The sequence below is a fragment of the Eublepharis macularius genome, chromosome 1 (assembly GCF_028583425.1).
Source record: "Eublepharis macularius isolate TG4126 chromosome 1, MPM_Emac_v1.0, whole genome shotgun sequence".
NCBI classification, from domain to species: Eukaryota; Metazoa; Chordata; class Lepidosauria; order Squamata; family Eublepharidae; genus Eublepharis; species Eublepharis macularius.
The window spans coordinates 159,641,615-159,664,051 of NC_072790.1; the positions used below are offsets into that span (position 1 = coordinate 159,641,615).

The window sequence follows — 22,437 nt, forward strand, 5'->3', positions numbered from 1 at the left end:
GTTATATCAGAGATATTACTGTTCAACCTCTATTTTAAATACATATATTTCTGGTTTTAACTTTCCTTTTAATTGGTATGCATTACTGATGCCTAGTATAGCGAGACTAACAGCCTGCTGCTACCCACCTGACAGTAGCCTCAGTAGGATGAAAAAAGCAGATAAAAGAAACATTGTTTTACTTACATAAATGAACTCTGTGGCAATATTTGAAGAATGAACACTGGACAGCTTGGTTTGACCTGAACTGCATTCACATATGGTTGGATATTGCATTATCTGCACTACAGCAAATTCTTTGTAACTGGATTGACTTGTCCACACAGGAAAATCTAGTTGTGAATGATTGCTATAGTGGAATATAGTGCAATATCTAACAATGTGTGGTTATTGCTTTGGTTCCTTTCCAAGTGCTGTTAGACTGGAACTTCTTCGTCTGCGATAGTGGTAGCATAAGATGACCAATACAACCCTGTATATAGATCTGCCTTAACACTGGTATAAGAAAAACAAACAATCAAACATGGTCTTCAACTATGAACAATAAGTGATAAGAACCGAGCATGTATGATTGCTGTGATGTCACATGACATAAGATGTAGAGAAGCCACTGGAATGGCCTAGGCCCTAGGTGTGGAACAGTGATTTTATTTTTCAAGAGTCAGAAGGGCATTAACCCCTGAAAAATAAAATAACTATTTCACACCCAGGGCCTAGGCAATTCCAATGGCTTCTCTGCAGCGGTTCATGTTGCATAACATCACAGCACTCATAGATGCTCAGTTCTCATCATTTAATGTTTGTAGCTCAAGATAAGACCATGTTAATGTCCTTGTGAGCTCTTATCTGAATAGCCCAGGTTACGCCAGTCTCATCAGATCTCAGGAGGTAACTGACTTGGTACTTGGTTGAGGGACCACCAAGGAGGTCCAGGATCACTAAGCAGAGGCAGGCAATGGCAAACCATCTCTGAATGTCTCTTGCCTCAAAAACTCTACAAGGTCGCCATTAGACATGGGCATGAACTGGAAAAAAAAATGAACCACGTGATTTGTGGTTCATCGCATTCCACAAACCAGAAACCACGAACTTCCAAGACCTTTCCCCAGGTCACGAACCGGTTCGTGGTTTGTGGTTCATGGAATTGTAAATGTCCGGTGCTGGCTGCTGAAGCTGACGCCGAGCATTTGAAACAGACAGCCTCCTTCTCCTGCTGCTTGCAGTAGCAGGAGAACGGGGCTGTCACTATCATACACACTAAGCTGGCTTCAGCCCATTGGCTGAAGCCGGTGCAGAGTGTGTGAAGCTGACAGCCCCGTTGGCAGGAGAATGGGGCTGTCAGCTTCACTCACGCTGGGTTCAGCACATGGGCTAAAGCTAGTGCGGGGTGAGTGAAGCTGTCAGCCCCTGTTCTCCAGCTGCCCAGGGCGGAAGGAGAAAGGGGGCTGTCAGTTTGACAGACCCCATGCTGGCTTCAGCGGGGGCTGACAGCTTCACTCACCTTGCACGGGCTTCAGCCCATGGGCTTCAGCCGGCGCGGGATCTGTCAAACTGACAGCCCCCGTTCTGCCGCCCAGGGCAGCTGGAAAGGGGGAGAGTTTGAAGGGAAGGAGGTTCACCGTGCCGCAAGCAGCGCAGGGAACCTTCTTCCCTTTAAACTCACCCCCCTTCCTCCAACCAGCTGGAAAGAGGGCGAGTTTGAAGGGAAGGAGGTTCACGGCCCCGCAAGCAGTGTGGGGAACCTTCTTCCCTTTAAACTCACCCCCTTCCTCCAACCAGCTGGAAAGAGGGCGAGTTTGAAGGGAAGGAGGTTCACGGCACCGCAAGCAGTGTGGGGAACCTTCTTCCCTTTAAACTCACCCCCCTTCCTCCAACCAGCTGGAAAGAGGGCGAGTTTGAAGGGAAGGAGGTTCACGGCACCGCAAGCAGTGTGGGGAACCTTCTTCCCTTTAAACTCACCCCCCTTCCTCCAACCAGCTGGAAAGAGGGCGAGTTTGAAGGGAAGGAGGTTCACGGCACCGCAAGCAGTGTGGGGAACCTTCTTCCCTTTAAACGCACCCCCCTTCCTCCAACCAGCTGGAAAGAGGGCGAGTTTGAAGGGAAGGAGGTTCACGGCACCGCAAGCAGTGTGGGGAACCTTCTTCCCTTTAAACTCACCCCCCTTCCTCCAACCAGCTGGAAAGAGGGCGAGTTTGAAGGGAAGGACGTTCACGGCACCGCAAGCAGTGTGGGGAACCTTCTTCCCTTTAAACTCACCCCCCTTCCTCCAACCAGCTGGAAAGAGGGCGAGTTTGAAGGGAAGGAGGTTCACGGCCCCGCAAGCAGTGTGGGGAACCTTCTTCCCTTTAAACTCACCCCCCTTCCTCCAACCAGCTGGAAAGAGGGCGAGTTTGAAGGGAAGGAGGTTCACGGCACCGCAAGCAGTGTGGGGAACCTTCTTCCCTTTAAACTCACCCCCCTTCCTCCAACCAGCTGGAAAGAGGGCGAGTTTGAAGGGAAGGAGGTTCACGGCACCGCAAGCAGTGTGGGGAACCTTCTTCCCTTTAAACTTGCCCCCCTTCCACTAGCCAGCTGGAAAGAGGGAGAGTTTGAAGGGAAGGAGGTTCACGGCCCCGCAAGCAGTGTGGGGAACCTTCTTCCCTTTAAACTTGCCCCCCTTCCACTAGCCAGCTGGAAAGAGGGAGAGTTTGAAGGGAAAGAGGTTCACGGCACCGCAAGCAGTGTGGGGAACCTTCTTCCCTTTAAACTCACCCCCCTTCCTCCAACCAGCTGGAAAGAGGGCGAGTTTGAAGGGAAGGAGGTTCACGGCACCGCAAGCAGTGTGGGGAACCTTCTTCCCTTTAAACTTGCCCCCCTTCCACTAGCCAGCTGGAAAGAGGGAGAGTTTGAAGGGAAAGAGGTTCACCACGCCACAAGCAGCACAGGGAACCTTCTTCCCTTTAAATTCACCCCCTTTCCTCCAACCAGCTGGAAAGAGGGCGAGTTTGAAGGGAAGGAGGTTCACGGCCCCGCAAGCAGTGTGGGGAACCTTCTTCCCTTTAAACTCACCCCCCTTCCTCCAACCAGCTGGAAAGAGGGCGAGTTTGAAGGGAAGGAGGTTCACGGCACCGCAAGCAGTGTGGGGAACCTTCTTCCCTTTAAATTCACCCCCCTTCCTCCAACCAGCTGGAAAGAGGGCGAGTTTGAAGGGAAGGAGGTTCACGGCCCCGCAAGCAGTGTGGGGAACCTTCTTCCCTTTAAACTCACCCCCCTTCCTCCAACCAGCTGGAAAGAGGGCGAGTTTGAAGGGAAGGAGGTTCACAGCACCGCAAGCAGTGTGGGGAACCTTCTTCCCTTTAAACTCACCCCCCTTCCTCCAACCAGCTGGAAAGAGGGCGAGTTTGAAGAGAAGGAGGTTCACGGCACCGCAAGCAGTGTGGGGAACCTTCTTCCCTTTAAACTCACCCCCCTTCCTCCAACCAGCTGGAAAGAGGGCGAGTTTGAAGGGAAGGAGGTTCACGGCACCGCAAGCAGTGTGGGGAACCTTCTTCCCTTTAAACTCACCCCCCTTCCTCCAACCAGCTGGAAAGAGGGCGAGTTTGAAGGGAAGGAGGTTCACGGCACCGCAAGCAGTGTGGGGAACCTTCTTCCCTTTAAACTCACCCCCCTTCCTCCAACCAGCTGGAAAGAGGGCGAGTTTGAAGGGAAGGAGGTTCACGGCACCGCAAGCAGTGTGGGGAACCTTCTTCCCTTTAAACTTGCCCCCCTTCCACTAGCCAGCTGGAAAGAGGGAGAGTTTGAAGGGAAAGAGGTTCACCACGCCACAAGCAGCACAGGGAACCTTCTTCCCTTTAAATTCACCCCCCTTCCTCCAACCAGCTGGAAAGAGGGCGAGTTTGAAGGGAAGGAGGTTCACGGCACCGCAAGCAGTGTGGGGAACCTTCTTCCCTTTAAATTCACCCCCCTTCCTCCAACCAGCTGGAAAGAGGGCGAGTTTGAAGGGAAGGAGGTTCACGGCACCGCAAGCAGTGTGGGGAACCTTCTTCCCTTTAAACTTGCCCCCCTTCCTCCAACCAGCTGGAAAGAGGGCGAGTTTGAAGGGAAGGAGGTTCACGGCACCGCAAGCAGTGTGGGGAACCTTCTTCCCTTTAAACTCACCCCCCTTCCTCCAACCAGCTGGAAAGAGGGCGAGTTTGAAGGGAAGGAGGTTCACGGCACCGCAAGCAGTGTGGGGAACCTTCTTCCCTTTAAATTCACCCCCCTTCCTCCAACCAGCTGGAAAGAGGGCGAGTTTGAAGGGAAGGAGGTTCACGGCACCGCAAGCAGTGTGGGGAACCTTCTTCCCTTTAAATTCACCCCCCTTCCTCCAACCAGCTGGAAAGAGGGCGAGTTTGAAGGGAAGGAGGTTCACGGCCCCGCAAGCAGTGTGGGGAACCTTCTTCCCTTTAAACTCACCCCCCTTCCTCCAACCAGCTGGAAAGAGGGCGAGTTTGAAGGGAAGGAGGTTCACGGCCCCGCAAGCAGTGTGGGGAACCTTCTTCCCTTTAAACTTGCCCCCCTTCCACTAGCCAGCTGGAAAGAGGGAGAGTTTGAAGGGAAAGAGGTTCACCACGCCACAAGCAGCACAGGGAACCTTCTTCCCTTTAAATTCACCCCCCTTCCTCCAACCAGCTGGAAAGAGGGCGAGTTTGAAGGGAAGGAGGTTCACGGCACCGCAAGCAGTGTGGGGAACCTTCTTCCCTTTAAACTCGCCCCCCTTCCTCCAACCAGCTGGAAAGAGGGCGAGTTTGAAGGGAAGGAGGTTCACGGCACCGCAAGCAGTGTGGGGAACCTTCTTCCCTTTAAACTCGCCCCCCTTCCTCCAACCAGCTGGAAAGAGGGCGAGTTTGAAGGGAAGGAGGTTCACGGCCCCGCAAGCAGTGTGGGGAACCTTCTTCCCTTTAAACTCACCCCCCTTCCTCCAACCAGCTGGAAAGAGGGCGAGTTTGAAGGGAAGGAGGTTCACGGCCCCGCAAGCAGTGTGGGGAACCTTCTTCCCTTTAAACTTGCCCCCCTTCCACTAGCCAGCTGGAAAGAGGGAGAGTTTGAAGGGAAAGAGGTTCACCACGCCACAAGCAGCACAGGGAACCTTCTTCCCTTTAAATTCACCCCCCTTCCTCCAACCAGCTGGAAAGAGGGCGAGTTTGAAGGGAAGGAGGTTCACGGCACCGCAAGCAGTGTGGGGAACCTTCTTCCCTTTAAATTCACCCCCCTTCCTCCAACCAGCTGGAAAGAGGGCGAGTTTGAAGGGAAGGAGGTTCACGGCACCGCAAGCAGTGTGGGGAACCTTCTTCCCTTTAAACTTGCCCCCCTTCCTCCAACCAGCTGGAAAGAGGGCGAGTTTGAAGGGAAGGAGGTTCACGGCACCGCAAGCAGTGTGGGGAACCTTCTTCCCTTTAAACTCACCCCCCTTCCTCCAACCAGCTGGAAAGAGGGCGAGTTTGAAGGGAAGGAGGTTCACGGCACCGCAAGCAGTGTGGGGAACCTTCTTCCCTTTAAATTCACCCCCCTTCCTCCAACCAGCTGGAAAGAGGGCGAGTTTGAAGGGAAGGAGGTTCACGGCACCGCAAGCAGTGTGGGGAACCTTCTTCCCTTTAAATTCACCCCCCTTCCTCCAACCAGCTGGAAAGAGGGCGAGTTTGAAGGGAAGGAGGTTCACGGCCCCGCAAGCAGTGTGGGGAACCTTCTTCCCTTTAAACTCACCCCCCTTCCTCCAACCAGCTGGAAAGAGGGCGAGTTTGAAGGGAAGGAGGTTCACGGCCCCGCAAGCAGTGTGGGGAACCTTCTTCCCTTTAAACTTGCCCCCCTTCCACTAGCCAGCTGGAAAGAGGGAGAGTTTGAAGGGAAAGAGGTTCACCACGCCACAAGCAGCACAGGGAACCTTCTTCCCTTTAAATTCACCCCCCTTCCTCCAACCAGCTGGAAAGAGGGCGAGTTTGAAGGGAAGGAGGTTCACGGCACCGCAAGCAGTGTGGGGAACCTTCTTCCCTTTAAACTCGCCCCCCTTCCTCCAACCAGCTGGAAAGAGGGCGAGTTTGAAGGGAAGGAGGTTCACGGCACCGCAAGCAGTGTGGGGAACCTTCTTCCCTTTAAACTCGCCCCCCTTCCTCCAACCAGCTGGAAAGAGGGCGAGTTTGAAGGGAAGGAGGTTCACGGCCCCGCAAGCAGTGTGGGGAACCTTCTTCCCTTTAAACTCACCCCCCTTCCTCCAACCAGCTGGAAAGAGGGCGAGTTTGAAGGGAAGGAGGTTCACGGCCCCGCAAGCAGTGTGGGGAACCTTCTTCCCTTTAAATTCACCCCCCTTCCTCCAACCAGCTGGAAAGAGGGCGAGTTTGAAGGGAAGGAGGTTCACGGCCCCGCAAGCAGTGTGGGGAATCTTCTTCCCTTTAAACTCACCCCCCTTCCTCCAACCAGCTGGAAAGAGGGCGAGTTTGAAGGGAAGGAGGTTCACGGCACCGCAAGCAGTGTGGGGAACCTTCTTCCCTTTAAACTCACCCCCCTTCCTCCAACCAGCTGGAAAGAGGGCGAGTTTGAAGGGAAGGAGGTTCACGGCACCGCAAGCAGTGTGGGGAACCTTCTTCCCTTTAAACTCACCCCCCTTCCTCCAACCAGCTGGAAAGAGGGCGAGTTTGAAGGGAAGGAGGTTCACGGCACCGCAAGCAGTGTGGGGAACCTTCTTCCCTTTAAACTTGCCCCCCTTCCACTAGCCAGCTGGAAAGAGGGAGAGTTTGAAGGGAAAGAGGTTCACCACGCCACAAGCAGCACAGGGAACCTTCTTCCCTTTAAATTCACCCCCCTTCCTCCAACCAGCTGGAAAGAGGGCGAGTTTGAAGGGAAGGAGGTTCACGGCACCGCAAGCAGTGTGGGGAACCTTCTTCCCTTTAAATTCACCCCCCTTCCTCCAACCAGCTGGAAAGAGGGCGAGTTTGAAGGGAAGGAGGTTCACGGCACCGCAAGCAGTGTGGGGAACCTTCTTCCCTTTAAACTTGCCCCCCTTCCTCCAACCAGCTGGAAAGAGGGCGAGTTTGAAGGGAAGGAGGTTCACGGCACCGCAAGCAGTGTGGGGAACCTTCTTCCCTTTAAACTCACCCCCCTTCCTCCAACCAGCTGGAAAGAGGGCGAGTTTGAAGGGAAGGAGGTTCACGGCCCCGCAAGCAGTGTGGGGAACCTTCTTCCCTTTAAACTCACCCCCCTTCCTCCAACCAGCTGGAAAGAGGGCGAGTTTGAAGGGAAGGAGGTTCACGGCCCCGCAAGCAGTGTGGGGAACCTTCTTCCCTTTAAACTTGCCCCCCTTCCACTAGCCAGCTGGAAAGAGGGCGAGTTTGAAGGGAAGGAGGTTCACGGCCCCGCAAGCAGTGTGGGGAACCTTCTTCCCTTTAAACTCACCCCCCTTCCTCCAACCAGCTGGAAAGAGGGCGAGTTTGAAGGGAAGGAGGTTCACGGCACCGCAAGCAGTGTGGGGAACCTTCTTCCCTTTAAACTCGCCCCCCTTCCTCCAACCAGCTGGAAAGAGGGCGAGTTTGAAGGGAAGGAGGTTCACGGCCCCGCAAGCAGTGTGGGGAACCTTCTTCCCTTTAAACTCACCCCCCTTCCTCCAACCAGCTGGAAAGAGGGCGAGTTTGAAGGGAAGGAGGTTCACGGCCCCGCAAGCAGTGTGGGGAACCTTCTTCCCTTTAAACTTGCCCCCCTTCCACTAGCCAGCTGGAAAGAGGGAGAGTTTGAAGGGAAAGAGGTTCACCACGCCACAAGCAGCACAGGGAACCTTCTTCCCTTTAAATTCACCCCCCTTCCTCCAACCAGCTGGAAAGAGGGCGAGTTTGAAGGGAAGGAGGTTCACGGCCCCGCAAGCAGCGCAGTCTTCCGTTTGAACTCGCCCCCCTTCCACCAGCCAGCTGGAAAGGGAGAGAGTTTGAAGGGAAGGAGCTTCCCCGCACCGCTTGCAAGCAGCGCGGGGAACCTTTTATTTAAACTCACCCCCCCTTCCTCCACCCCCCTGGAAAGGGGGCAATTTTGAAGGGAAGGAGGTTCCCTACACCGCTTGCAAGCGGCGGGGGGGGGACTTCTTCCCTTTAAACTCACCCCTCCTTCTTCCAGCCAGCTGGGAAGGGGGAGAGTTTGAAGGGAAGGAGGTTCACTGCACCGCAAGCAGCATGTGGAATCTTCTTCCCTTTAAACTCACCCCCCTTCCTCCAGCCATCTAGAAAGGGGGAGAAAGGGGGAGATCCCTGTTCTCCTTCCGCTCAGGGTGGCAGGAGAACAGGAGCTGACAGCTTCACTCACCCCACACCAGTTTCAGCTCATCGGCTGAACCCAGCACGGGGTCTGTGAAATTGACATCCCCATTCTTCTGCCACTCGGGCAGCAGGAGAATGGGGCTGTCAGCTTCACTCACCTTGCACTGGCTTCAGCCCATTGGCTGAACCTAGTACAGGGTCTGTGAAACTCATAGCTGCCTTCTCCTGACGCCCAAGCGGCAGGAGAACGGGGCTGTCAGTTTCACACACAATCAGTGGCACCAGCTTGTCTGTCTTTACAAACCACTGACGACTCGCATGAACCGGGCAGAAAAAGTCGTGGAGTTTGTGGAAAATAGTCCCATGAACTGCGTTTTCACAAACCACTAATCGCCTTGGTTCGTGCATTTTTTTGCTCCGTATTGTGATTCTTGCCCACCTCTAGTCACCATAAGTTAGCTGCAACTGGATGACAAAAAAAAGCCCTTCTGAAGAATGTTCTGGGTCTCAGTGTCAATGCTTCTTCTCCATAGAAAGAAAGGGCATAAGAGGCCATGTACTCTATTATGAACAAAATAATCAGTTTTATTACAATTACCTGTTCATTATAAATTTCCAGCATACTAAATGTAACCTGCAAATTGAGAAGAGAAACATCAAAGGATAAAGCACTCTCTTTACTCTTAGAAGCTTTTAAAAAATTGCTTTGACAAATGGTAGCAGGTCCACATGCATGTCTACATGCATATTTAGTCCACATTGGTCAGTACCCTACTACTGTCTGCATGGAACACCTCTTTTCCCATCATTCCTTTCCATTTTTGCAGCCCCTTCTGACCCTGGGAGACTCCAGGATCACAGGACCACACAGAGTAACAGCTGATCATGTGTGTGTGTGTGGGGGGGGGCTGGAGTGAGAAGGACATGAAATCTCTCCTCCTCCTTCAAGCACAGCTTCTCTGAGGAAATGATCTCTTTCATCCTCTTGTCCATCCTCACTCTAGCCTACCAGCTCTCATGGAGGTTCTTCTGCATACATCTTGCAACCTCAGGAATGACCATTCCAAGGACTGGGAAAAGCTGCAGTTGAGAAAAGGAATGTGGGAAAACTTTCTGCGCCTTCCACCCACGTATGGGAGGATACTCCCTGTTTTATTTAATCTCCCACCCACATGCATTGTCTGATTATTCTGGTAGCATTTAATCTAGGTATTAGAGCCACTCTTGAAAACTAGCTTTTAAAATGAAGAGTTTTTAAAATTAAAAATAAAACAGGAACAAAAGTAAATTGGATTATGTTATAGCTTATGTCATTGCTCCAAAAACTCCTAACACAAATGATAACTTGACAGTTTCTAAAGGTTTTTATCACTGAAGATGAATTCAAATGCCAAAAAGAAACTCTCAAGTTTAACACATTACATGAAGCAGTCATTAATATCAACTTTGTCTCCACCCAGTACAGAACTTGAACACAGATGGCACAGCCAACAGGAAATTAGCAGCTGACCCTTAGCTTTATGATAATGACGACAACGATGACAATAACAATAACATTTGATTAATATACTCTCCTTCAGGACAACTTAATGCTCTCTCAGAGCATTTTACAAAGTATGTTATTATTATCCCCACAACAATCACCCTGTGAGGTGGGTGGAGCTGAGCTCTGGAAGAGCTGTGACTGACCCAAGTTCACCCAGCTGGTTTCAAGGGGAGGAATGGGGAATCAAATCTGGTTCTCCAGATTAGAGGCCCACTGCTCCTAACCACTACACCAAACTGGCTCTTGCAGTTGCATCAGAGTCTAAAAGGGGCCAAGTCTTATTAGGGTTTTATAGGCCATTGATTTGTACTCTTTGCATGCCAAGATGGAGCTGGATAACAGAGATGAGTTGCAATCATTTTTATCATGCAGTTCTCATGATAATGTATTTCCTTGTTATATCAGTCTGTTGCTACATCTGATCATGCTCTAAACCTTGGCACCCTATCAAACTATGGGTTGGATCCAAAGAAGTAAGTGGAGTTCTATGTATGCAACAAGGTTTTTCAGCCTCCTCCTTCCCATGACAACCATTTGTGCTTTGCCCCATCCACTCCTAACGTTGGGAGATTCGATGGAACAGCTTGGATGTGGCACAGAAAAGTGGGGGAGAATTTACAGACGTGGTACTTGTGCAAATCTGGCTTTGGTTTCTTACTAGGGTTGCTGGCTCCAGGTTGGGAAATACCTGGAGATTGGGGGTGGAGCCTCAGGGCGAGAGACCTCAGCAAGATATAATGCCTTAGAGTCCACTGTCCACAGCCGCCATTCTCTCCAGGAGATCTAAACTCTGTAGTCTGCAGAGCAATTATAATTCCAGGAGATCTCCAGGCCCTACTTGGAGGTTGGCCACCATAGTCTCTGCACACAATTGTAACACACACAAACACAAAATGCAACCAATACGCTAAACTTACAGTACAAACAACCAGAGATGGATTTTACAAACATTTCCACAGCGTGGACATACCTGATATTGCCTATTCTTCTCTTGGTTTTGAATGGTTTTAAAGAGCTCTTCACACACCACTGGAATGATGCCTCTGTTTGTGCTGGATCCAATCATTGAATAACTCTTTCCGGAGCCAGTTGGACCATAAGCCAAGAGGGTAGCATTGTAACCTTGCCAAGCACTCTCTAAAATCCCCTGACCAAGGTCACGGAAAAGTTCTCCCTGTTAGCAAATTTTTAAAAAACTTCTAATATACTATAATTCATATCCAAGAGAGAGAGAGAGAGAGAGAGAGAGAGAGAGAGAGAGAGAGAGAGAGAGAGAGAGAGAGAGAGAGAGAGAGAGAGAGAGAGAGAGAGAGAGAGAGAGAGAGAGAGACTGCAAATCCAAATAGGGTTTTAGTATGCACATTTAGAGGTGTAGGAAACTTAAGTGCCAAGACCCTAGCAAAGCCCATGACCACTAGGAAGGTGATTCCCTTCCTGTACCAAATCCCTGTATATTGGTGATATGTTGCTTTAGAGGGCCCCCTGACCTTTGGTGGGAGTTACAATTAGTAAGAACAACAAAAAGGGGAGAAAAACAACAACCCTGCAAAAACAGGATTGTACATATCTGTAACTATTGTTCATCAAGTTCTTCTGTGCAGGCACATATGAGGACTGTGTATGCACAGGCCTACCGAATGGATACATCTTCAATGCTTCTTTAACGCTCGGGGTTGTTTATCTCAGGTCACCTAGAGACCTGTTTTCCTACTTAAATGGTCATGTGACTAACAAAGAGAAATGGCCCTTTCCTCAGTTCTCCTAGCTGTCATGATTCAAACTGGAACTAGCTAGAGAGTTCACAGTAGGGTAGGAGGGAGGGTATGTACTTGTAACTATTGTCATTGAGAAGAACTCAATGACAATAGTTACAAGTATGTACAACCCTGTTTTCATTATCGTTCTGTGCAGGCCCACATAGGAGAGTACCAAGCTACACGCAATGAGGAGGCGGGGTGAATCTCTCCAATTCAATTTTATTAGGCAAAGATTCAAACATCGCTGCAACAAGCAAATGTATCAAAAATTAGATATAGTCATAAACTGTAAACAGCAACAACGACGATAAGTTCAACAACATCAAACTTGTACACTTTATGCAGTTTATATGCACAAACCATTAACGATACAACTCACCAATAATGAACAGCATGCTCAATAAAACGCCATTCCATAAGACTATCACATAAGGTACAATGTTTCAAATTTTATAAACATTTCAAATGTCACACACCATTCTGTTTCCTTCCGTTTAAGCAAACAAAGATTGCAGAATTGCTCTTGCAACTGCCACATCTTGCGTTGTATTGACATCAATAGCATAATGTTTCACAAACGTATCAGCAGAGGACCATGTCGCTGCCCTACAAATATGTATAATAGGAACACCCTTGAGAAAAGCAGAGGAAGATGCTTGCAACCTTGTTGAATGAGCCCTTAAGCATAATGGGCACTGGACCCCGGCCAGACTGTACACCCTTGTCAATGGCAGACACAATCCACCATGATACAGTTTAAGAGAATGTTTTTTTTCCTTTGTCTGATCCCCCAAAACACATGAACAGGTAGAGGCTCACACGAAATTCCTTGGCCCTGTCTAAATAAAAGGATAATGCTCTTTTCAAATCCAATGTGTGCAGAGCTCTTTCTCCCTTTGATTTTGGATCAGGGAAAAACACAGGCAAGGAAATGTCTTGCGGTAGGTGGAAAGGAGACAAGACCATTGGCAAAAATTGAAGGCTTGGCCTAAGTACCACTCTGTTACTGTGGAATTTCAAAAATGGAGGGTTAGACTTAAGTGCTGCCAATTCACTCATGCTCCTAGCTGAGGTGAGGTGACAGCCACAAGGAATGCTACTTTAAAGGACAGAAAATCCAAGGAACAAGTTGCCAAAGGCTCAAAGGGTGGCAACATAAGACGTGCCAACACAAGAGATAGAGACCACTGGGGAACCAATGGTGATACAGGAGAGTGAAGATTAAACATGTGTTTAAGGAATTGGTGGGATTTCAAGTGAGAAAAGACAATTTTTCCATCAACCTGCTCATGAAAAGAGAGATGGCTGCTAAGTCAAACCCTGAGCTTTTAACTCACAGAGGTAGTCAAAGATTAAAGGGCAATCCGTAGCAGCAACCCCCTTAGACTGTGCCCAGACGACTGAAACGTGTCCACTTGGCTGTGTACGATCTCCTTGTTGATGGTCTTCTAGCATTTTAGAGAACTTGCTGCACCTGACCAGAAAAGTTCAAAGACAGAGGTGAATACGCCAAGCTGTCAAGTGCAGGGTGTTGGGTTCGTGATAGAACAGTGTCCCCCAAAGAATAAAATCTGGCCTCTGTTGTAGTGTAACGTATGTCTATTTGGACAGCTTGAGAAGTTTGGGTAACCACACCTGTCTGGGCCAGAATGGGGTTATCAGGATACAGCAGGTGTTGCCTTCTCTATCTTGCAAATCACCTTTGCAATGAGGGGAATTGGGGAAAACATGTAATGCAGCCTGTTCATCCACGCAATTTGGAAGGAGTCCCAAAAGGACAGAGAGTCGCTTCCTGCTCTGGAACAAAACATCTGGGCCTTAGCATTCTCTGATGTTGCAGACACATCTATCTCTGCTGTACCCCATAGATCGAAGATGGGGAGCAGGTAAGTATCATTTATGGACCACTTGTGGTTCGGCACTAGCACCCTGCTGAGCGCATCTGCTTTGGCATTGTCTGAGCCTGCAATATGAATAGCATGAATAGCATATTGTTGGAAATTGCCCAATCCCAAATACCATAGCCTCCTTGCAGAGTGTAAGAGATGCCGTGCCTCGTTGTCTATTCACATAATACATGGCTGTAGTGTTGTCTGTCTGGACCAATATATTTCTTTTTCGGAGTATAGCTGTAAACGAGACAAGTGTAAAGCGGATGGCTCTTAATTCCAATACATTAATCTGTAGTGCTTGTTCCCCCCTCTGACCACACATTCTGAACAAACAGAGAGTCACAATGGGTGCCCCAATCCTGGGATGATGCATCCGTCATCACAGTAAAATCGTGCTGTAAATCACCAAAGGGCATGCTCTTGAATAGATATCCATCATCAGCTCACCATGTCAAAGACCTGATTACTAGTCTTTGTACGAAAAAGTTAACAGATGGAGAGTGCACAGAAGGCCTACATTTCCTAATGAACCTATTTTGCAATGTTTGCATGTTGACCCTTGCAAAAGTGGCTGCCATATGCCCCAACAAACATTGTATTTTGTGGACCATTTGGAATCAGTTCTTAGAAAAAAGAGAGACCATAGATTTAATAATCCTTGCTCTCTCCTGTGGCAGCAAGGTCATACTCGTAGTAGAGTCTAACACTTCTTCAATATATGGACCTGCCTGACAGGGATCAAGTTTGGACTTGTCGAAATTTATTAGCATCCCTAAACGTAAGCAAGTGCATACAACCAGATTTAACTTTTCCCTGGAATCTGCTGAAATCAACCAGTCATTCAAATACAGAAATATGAAATATCCCTGTTCCCTGAGGAAGACCATAACTGGTGCCATACATTTGGTGAACACCCTTGGTGCAATGGATAACCCAAAAAGAAACACTTTATAGTGAAAAACTTGTTTTGGTAAAGGAAATCCAGGTACTTACAGTAGTCCTCTCTAATAGAGATATGAAAGTAAGTGTCCTTAAAATTTAGGACCACAAACCAATCACATTTCAACAGAGGTAATACAGATGAACCATTTTGAACTTTGATACCTTACGGAAGGCATTCAGACCCTTTAAATCTAAAATAGGACGGAGTCCCCCATCTTTTTTGGGTACCAAAAAGAACCTTGAAAAGAACCCTGGTACCACTTTTGCACCTTGTACCTCTTGAATAGTGCCCTTAGCCAAGAGGGTTTGTATTTCGGTTTCTAGCTCAACCAAAGTATTGTTAACAGCTAAAGAAGGCAAAGCACAATCAGGATACTTCACAAATTCCAACCCATAACCACAATTAACAATAGTTAAGACCCACAAGTCAGATGTTACTGACTCCCATTCAGGGAGAAAAGGTGCCAATCTCTCTGAAAAATTTAGGTTAGAGTTAATTCAATCCTGTCAGAATTGTTTCCCAGAGCCTTGGTTGTCTTTATGTTGAGTAGGAGGCTGGGATGGTTTCAGCCTATACGATTTTTGCCACAGAGACTGCTGTGATAGATTGTACTGACAGTATGCTGGTGTCTGTTGGTAGTACTGGCACTGCTGCTTGCCATAATACTGATATGGGTTATGCCAAGGGAAGTACCTAGGCTTATATGCCAGCCAGTCAGAAAATGTGATTCCCAAGGATTTGGCTGTCTGCCTGTCCTCCTTCTTTTCGAGCATCTCATCTGTTGTAGAAGAAAAAAAGAGTATCTTCCTCAAATGGCAGACTTTCGGCTCTCGCTCTGGTCTCCTGCGAAAGGGCTGTAGATCTTAACTAGGTGTGCCTCTGGATGATGATGGCTCCAGCCATGCCTCTGGCAGAAGTGTCCACAGCATGGCTCCCTGCATCCATCTGTTGTTTTGAAAGGTGAATGGCCTCAGTTTGCAGCAATGAAACAAATGCCTTATTGTCTTCAGGGAAGTCCGCCACATAGGATGGTAACTTCTCCCATAAGTACAACTGATATCCTGACATTATGGTTTGATAGTTGGCAATTTGCAGATTCAATGCTGACACTGAATAATGATGTCTTCCCATGTTATCAGTCTTCTTGCACTCCTTTTCCAGAAGAGCCAAATGTAAAGTAGACTTGTGCTGTTGCACTTCCTCTGCCACCAAAGAGGATAGGGGTAGATGCTTCACTAGGAATTGCCACATATCTTGTTTGATCTTACATCTGCTCAATACCTTTGGATGTAGCAGGCGGATCTGCAGGTGACTGCCATACTTTGTTTACTATCTCCTCTAATCCTTCTAGTATAGGAAAGGTTACAATGACAAGAGAGTCACTGTAAATGTGGCTAAGAAATCTATCCTTGGTTTTGGGGCCCACAGCAGACACGTTGATGTCAAGCGCTTTTGCCATTTGGGACATCTGCTCAGCGTAGATACGCAAACCTTCATAAGAACTTGAATTAGGACCCACGTTATCATCAGGCGACGGATCCGACCCCTTCTTGGAAACAATGTCGGAGGCGGCCACTGCATGCTCCCCCTCTTCCTTGGAGTTGTACTGCAACTAGAGTTAAGCCAGGAAAGGGGGAGGCAGCCAACCTCTACCTGTCGAAGTTGAAGGTCTGGGTTCTGACTCACCATAACCCGCTGGTCCTCCTTGCCTCTGGCAATGATATGGTGGTGGGATGCAATACACATGGTGATGCTGAAGGGCATACAGTTGTCTCGGATCCAGTGGCCGAATCCATTTGGATCTATGTCTGCTATGATGTGATGGAACTGGAGACAGAGCCCAGGGTAATCGATGTCAGATCCAAGCTGGTATAGGATCCACAAACACAGTTGGAGCTGGGTGAGGGGAATGGTTGGTATCGGTGTCAGATTCAGGGCACCAGGCTTGCTCATCTGAAGACATTGTCCGCAACTCAGCGAGGTTCCGCAGTTCACCATCAGAAGGAGAGCATACAGGTGAATCCAAATGAGGAGAGGGGGTTCTTGGAGCAACAAGGATCACATCCTGAGCCCCCTCATCCCGACGTGGTGATCGACTCCAAGAAGCCTGGAGATGAATCGTTGGATCTGATCATGGAGTCGACTGATTTGGTTGTTGAATGCTGCTTGGCTGTTGAAGAGACCTTAGTCACCTTCAGAGTTGACGGAACTGGCTGCTCCTTCCTGGCAGATTCTTTAACTGCAGATGTGTTGGAGCTCGCAAACACTCTTCTCCAGAGTGCAGACTTTAGTCATTGGGCCTTCTCATGCCTAGCCTTTGGGGTGAACTGCTGGCATATCTTACAAGCAGTAATGTTGTACCCTTCACCCAGACATGTAAGGCAGAGATTGTGCTTGTCCATGTGGGTCATCTTTGTACTGCACCGCGATCATTTCTTAAAGAGAGCTCGATGGGCCATCCTGAGGGGATTTTACCTCACATTGTAGTTGAACAAACCGAGTCAAACCACAGCTGAGATCAAGTAGCACCAAACCGGAAGCCATAAAACAAAGTCCAGATACACAGTTCAAGATCAAAGATACCAGAAAGATGATCAAAAGCAAAAGTGAAAAGGGAGCTATGAAGCTCAGTTCTTCTCATAGTGGCTAGAAGAGAACTGAGGGAAGGGACTGTTTTTCTTCATTAGTCACGTGACTGTTTAGGCAGGAAAACAGATCTCTGACTGACTTGAGAGAAACAGTCCCTAACGGAGCGTTAAAGAAGTGTTGAAAATTTCTCCAGTCAGTAGGCCTGAGCATGCACAGTCCCCATGTGGGACTGCACAGAAGAACAGTGATGAACCAGGGTAACCAAGAAGGTGGGAACAACAGGAAAAAATAAAATTGTGGAAAATAACTAAAAATATGAATTAAAAACATCATATAGTTCTACATATACGTACTAAAACCTTGTATATAAATAAAATCACTAATATACAGGTATAATAGTACAACTCTTTGCCACATGTACAAAACCAATAAAACCAGATGTGTTTCTGCCCAAAGGCCTTCCTCAGTAGTATTAAAAAATCACAGATAGCACTCCATCAATAAAATACATATTTTTATTGTTTATTTATTTATTTAATTCGATTTATACCCCGCCCTCCCCACAGATGGGCTCAGGGAGGCTAACAACATTAAAAATACATTAAAATCACAAAAACATAAAATCAATAATAATTTTTTAAAAATCATTAAAATAGTCTAGGAGCAGGCTCTTTAAACAAATATTGGGAGTCCGTATACGGGCATAGCAGATGGCCAAGGGCAGCCCCAGAAGTAGTGGTCTTAGATGGAAGAAGGAGGACACCTGCTGGTACTCAGCCGAAGGCCCGGCAGAACATCTCCGTTTTACAGCCCCTGCGAAACTGTAACAGGTCCCGCAGGGCCCGGATCTCCAGCGGGAGAGCGTTCCACCAGGCTGGGGCCAAGACAGAAAATTAAGCATACATGACCTAGCACACAAAGAATGCTGAGATGAAATTGAAAATAATATGGAGTAAATTCCTTAGAATTCTGACCAAGAACAGCATGAAATAAAGTCAGGGCAATGTACCATATTAGGAGTTGTAATTCCTTTGTCCATAAATATTATATAGCCAGGTCAAGAATATAGAATTCAAGATGTGGTGCTGGATACCAAAAAAGAAACAGAAATGAATTCAGAAATTAAGATGTAACAGAAATGTTGTTATGTATTTCTAATTAAACTTTATTCTGGTGTTTTTAATTCATATTTTTAGTTACTTTCCACAATTTAATTTTTGTTGTTGTTCCAACCTCCTTGGTTACCCTGGGGATTATAATTAGAAAGGCAGAGCTGCATATAGATGGCACTTCTGATCCTAGCCATGAAAGATGATAAACAGAACTATACCCATTTCCATGTTGTCTTTCTGATGGACTGTGATCTGCTGAGGAAACCTGAAAAGTGCCATATGGAACTAGTCTTTTAAAAACAGTAGGTTGCACTACTGGTAACCAATATTCTGAACACAAAAGATTAATCATCTTCAGATCTAGGAAATGAAGGTGAAAGAACTGAGCTGTCTTATACCAAGACAGGTGATTGGTTCATCTGGTCCTGTACTGTTTACTCTGGAGGTGCTCTAGTTTTGGACGAAGTCAAAGCTTTTCCAACTCCTGCTGCCTAAGATCTTTTTAACTGGAAATGGACTGAGCTGCAGCCTCTCACCTAAAATACAAGCCTTGTGCTGGGGATTTTGTTTTCTTCTTATATAACTCATTAAGCAAATTATCCACAAGAAGTGCAACATAGTCACTGTGCTGTGGTAGGAAAGACTTTCATATACATCTTTTTATGCCTTTTACCTGTCCTGCATATTTGCTGTTTGGCTCAGCTGATATGAGTTTGCCATCTTGGTCCTTTACAAATCCACTGTGAGACCAATAAGCCAGGTCAAATGTAAATGTTTTCACATGACTTGGATTCCTGGGATCATGTAGGCTTGTGGTGTCGGAACTCATAGAAATCACACATTTGCTCCCTGCATTCTTTTCTCTCTGTAAAAATTACAAACAATTTAAAAATCAATGGAAAACAGGGTTGCACTTACCTGTAACTGTTGTTCATCAAAATATTCTTCTGTACAGGTACACATGGGAGCTGTGCATGCGTAGGCTAGCCACAGACATTCTAAAGCCCCTAAAGGGATGAGATGCTCACTCATCCTTTTTGCACACTTTTCCCCCAGGCAGGGTGAGCAGCTCCCTCCCTCAGTTCTCTAAGATACTGGTGTAGAAGGAAAAATAGTAAAGGGCATACATGGGAGAAGGAGGGAGGGATGTGTGCCTGCAGAGAAGAACATTTGATTAACAACAGTTATAGGTAAGTGCAACTCTGTTTTCATTGTCATGTCTTCTGTGTAGTCTCACATGAAAGATTAGCGAGCTAACTTACCCAGGAGTGGATATGAAGCTCTTCAACGGAAAAGCCTCTTCAGAACTGCCTTGCCAACAGCTACGCTCTTTCTGGAGTCTATGTCAATAGCATAATGTTTGATAGTAACAGGAGGTTTTTTTTCTTGGAAAAGAGGTGGCAGAACTCTCAAGAGAGAAATGCGGAACAAACATACAGGACTCTTTGAAATAATATTATTTTCATGCACTATTGCCGAGTATTTTCAAGAGATGCCGGAACTCCGTTCCATTGCGTTCCTGCTGAAAAAAAGCCCTGGATAATATTTGATTTATATACTGCCCTTCAGGACAACTTAACACCCACTCAGAGCAGTTTACAAAGTATGTTATTATTATCCCCACAACAATTACCCTGTGAGGTGGGTGGGGCTGAGAGAACTCTGGAAGAGCTGTGACTGACCCATGGTCACCCAGCTGGCTTCAAGCGGAGGAGTGGAGAATCAAATCCAGTTCTCCAATTAGAGTCCCGCTGCTCTTAACATCAATACCAAACTGGCTCTCATGAATGTGGATGGTATAGTCCAGGTGGCTGCCTTGCACAGTTCCAGAATGGGGATGCTGGAATTAAAGGCTGACAACGTGGACTGTACCCTTGCAGAGTATTCTCTTACATGCAATGAACATAGTTGTTTAGATTGCTGATAACATTTCTTAATGAGCCAAACTATCCAATTTGAGATGGTCTGTGAGATGACCTTTGGATCTTTTCTGGGTCCATCAAATGAAATAAATGAATTTGAATCCTTATTTTATTTTTTAAAAATTTATGAATTTTCCAAATATAAACAAAAACATACGTGAATGGTTAACCAACAGAATAGCTATTTACATGCATATTGAGCTTACAAGCTGATTGAGAAAGCAGTCAAATTAGCATTACTATGTTGTGAGCGGAAGAGTCAGGGGCATTCTTTTGGTTGTTATAGCATAGGGAATCCAAAAATGGTAGCCATTGTTCTAGGAGTGTTTGTTGGTGTTGTGAGTTGTCCAGATTGATAAGGTAGTTGGAAATTTTGTCCATAATGAAGAAGTCCCATAATTTCTTGATCCAGTTTGACAAGGGTGGTAGATGTTCCTTCTTCCAGGAGGAAGCTATCAGGGATTTTGCAGCAGAAAGCATTGCTGCAGCAGAAACGTGAAATATTGCATTTTCTCGCGCGAGTTTTGCGCGACGTCACGCAAAACTCACGCGAGAAAATGCAATATTTCGCATTTTCCCCGGCACAATCCACAACATTGCGGCATGGAGCGGCTTCAGGTAAGCCATCTGGAAATGGCCCTGATTGGTTGTTTTAGGAGAATTTCATAATTGGTTAGGTTCCATTTTAGAGCTTCTTTGATTTTAGGGTTCTCCAATAGGTGCTTTAATTGAAAGTACTGGAACCAGGGAATTTTAATATTGGTGTTCCCGTCTAGTTGTGATTTGGCTAAAAAGGTACTCTGTTTGCTAACATCCGTTAGTCTTGTTTTCTGAATGGAGTTCTATATTTTAGAGAAATGAGGATCCTTGCTAGGAAGAAACCAAGGTTGGCCCAGAAATGATGATAAAGGAGAGATTTCTTGGACGAAGTGCTTTCTAGTTTTGTCCCAGATTTCAAGAGTAGTACTTAGATACCCGTTTTGCATTATCTGAGTGGGTCTTTCTGGATGTTTTAGCCAAATTATGTCACGTATGTCTGATGATTGAATGTAAGCTGTTTCCATGTATGCCCAATATGGGACTCTTTGTTGGTTTAGTAAGGTGACTAACAGTGCAATCCTAAGAAGAGTTACTCCAGTCTAAGCCCATTGAAATCAGTGGACATAGACTGGTGTAACTCTGCTTAGGATTGCACTGTTAGTTTACCAATGGGGAAGCTTCATAGTAGGATTTTAGATCTGGGATTGCCATGCCACCTTTACCTGAGGGGGGTTTCATGGCCTGGTAGCTTATCCTTGGGCGTTTATTTTCCCATATGAATTTATTGAGATTTTGCCAGGTTCGTAGTTCAGAATCTTGTATTAGAATTGGGAGCAATCTAAAATTAAATATGAACAGTGGGAGGATCATGGATTTAATTAGATTGATCTTTTCAGCCCATGTTAGGGTTAGCTCCAGCCAGTCTTTAAATAAATTATTAACTTTGCAGATGAGCTCTTTATAGTTACTGGCTTTAAGGTTATCTAAATCAAGTGGAATCATAATACCTAGGTAGTGCCAATGGTCGGTTACCCAGCTATAGTAAAATGTAGATACGATATCGTTATATTGATTAGGAGGAATTTCTATAGGGTATCATTCAGAGCGAGGAGTATGCAGAAACATTTATGAATTGGATTAATAACATAAATCAAAATATTAAATTTACTTATCGTGGTAACCCTAACTGCGTTACGTTCCTGGATGTAGTGGTCTTTAAAAAGACAGCCCAGAGTCTGGGTGTCAGACCGTATCGTAAGTTGACCGATAGATCAGCCTACTTGGAGTATACTTCTTTAAAGAGGAATATACCTTTTAGCCAGTTTTTGTGCGTCAAATGAAATGCGTCCTTCCAAAAAGATTATGTTAGAGAGGCTAGACAGATGAGCCAAGCTTTTCAAGCATGTGGGTATCCCCCACATGTGATCCAACAAGCAAGGATGAAGGCAGATAAGACCTCTTGAATTTCATTGTTAAATTATGGAGACCGTAGCCCTTTAAAGGAAAGTAAAATTACCTGAGCTTTGGATTTTTCACCCCTTTCAGGGAGAATAATGGAAATAGTGAAAAGAAATTGGCACATCATTCAGGATATACTTGGGTGCAGTAACCCCCCACAAATTGGATATAGAAGAACTAAGTGCCTGAAGGACTTGTTGGTGCACTCTGACTTGAAATTACAAATTAGAGAACAGAAGTTGCCGCATGGTCATTTCCCATGTGGACAGTGTAATGTTTGTCCTTTGAGTATGGATCTTAAACAACTAAGGTACCCCTCCATGGGACAGGAGATGTACTCTAAGGACTTCTCTACCTGTTCCATGTCAAATGTAGTCTGCATCATTGTATGCACGTGCACTTTAATGTATGTGGGGAGTACTTCAC

General features: G+C 46.7%; 1 protein-coding gene across 1 annotated transcript in view; it reads right to left on the bottom strand.

Moving 5' to 3' along the window:
• The window catches only part of LOC129324781 (kinesin-like protein KIF28), a 103,107-nt gene extending 83,984 nt beyond the window's left edge, over positions 1–19,123 (bottom strand). Inside the window, exons 1-4 of the mRNA XM_054972180.1 lie at positions 19,010–19,123; positions 18,765–18,956; positions 10,769–10,972; positions 8,851–8,886 (exon numbers count right to left, since the gene is read on the bottom strand). Of these exons, the coding sequence (XP_054828155.1) occupies positions 8,851–8,886; positions 10,769–10,972; positions 18,765–18,956; positions 19,010–19,123 (546 nt within the window). The remainder of the gene's footprint in view (positions 1–8,850; positions 8,887–10,768; positions 10,973–18,764; positions 18,957–19,009) is intronic.
• Positions 19,124–22,437: the final 3,314 nt, after the last annotated feature.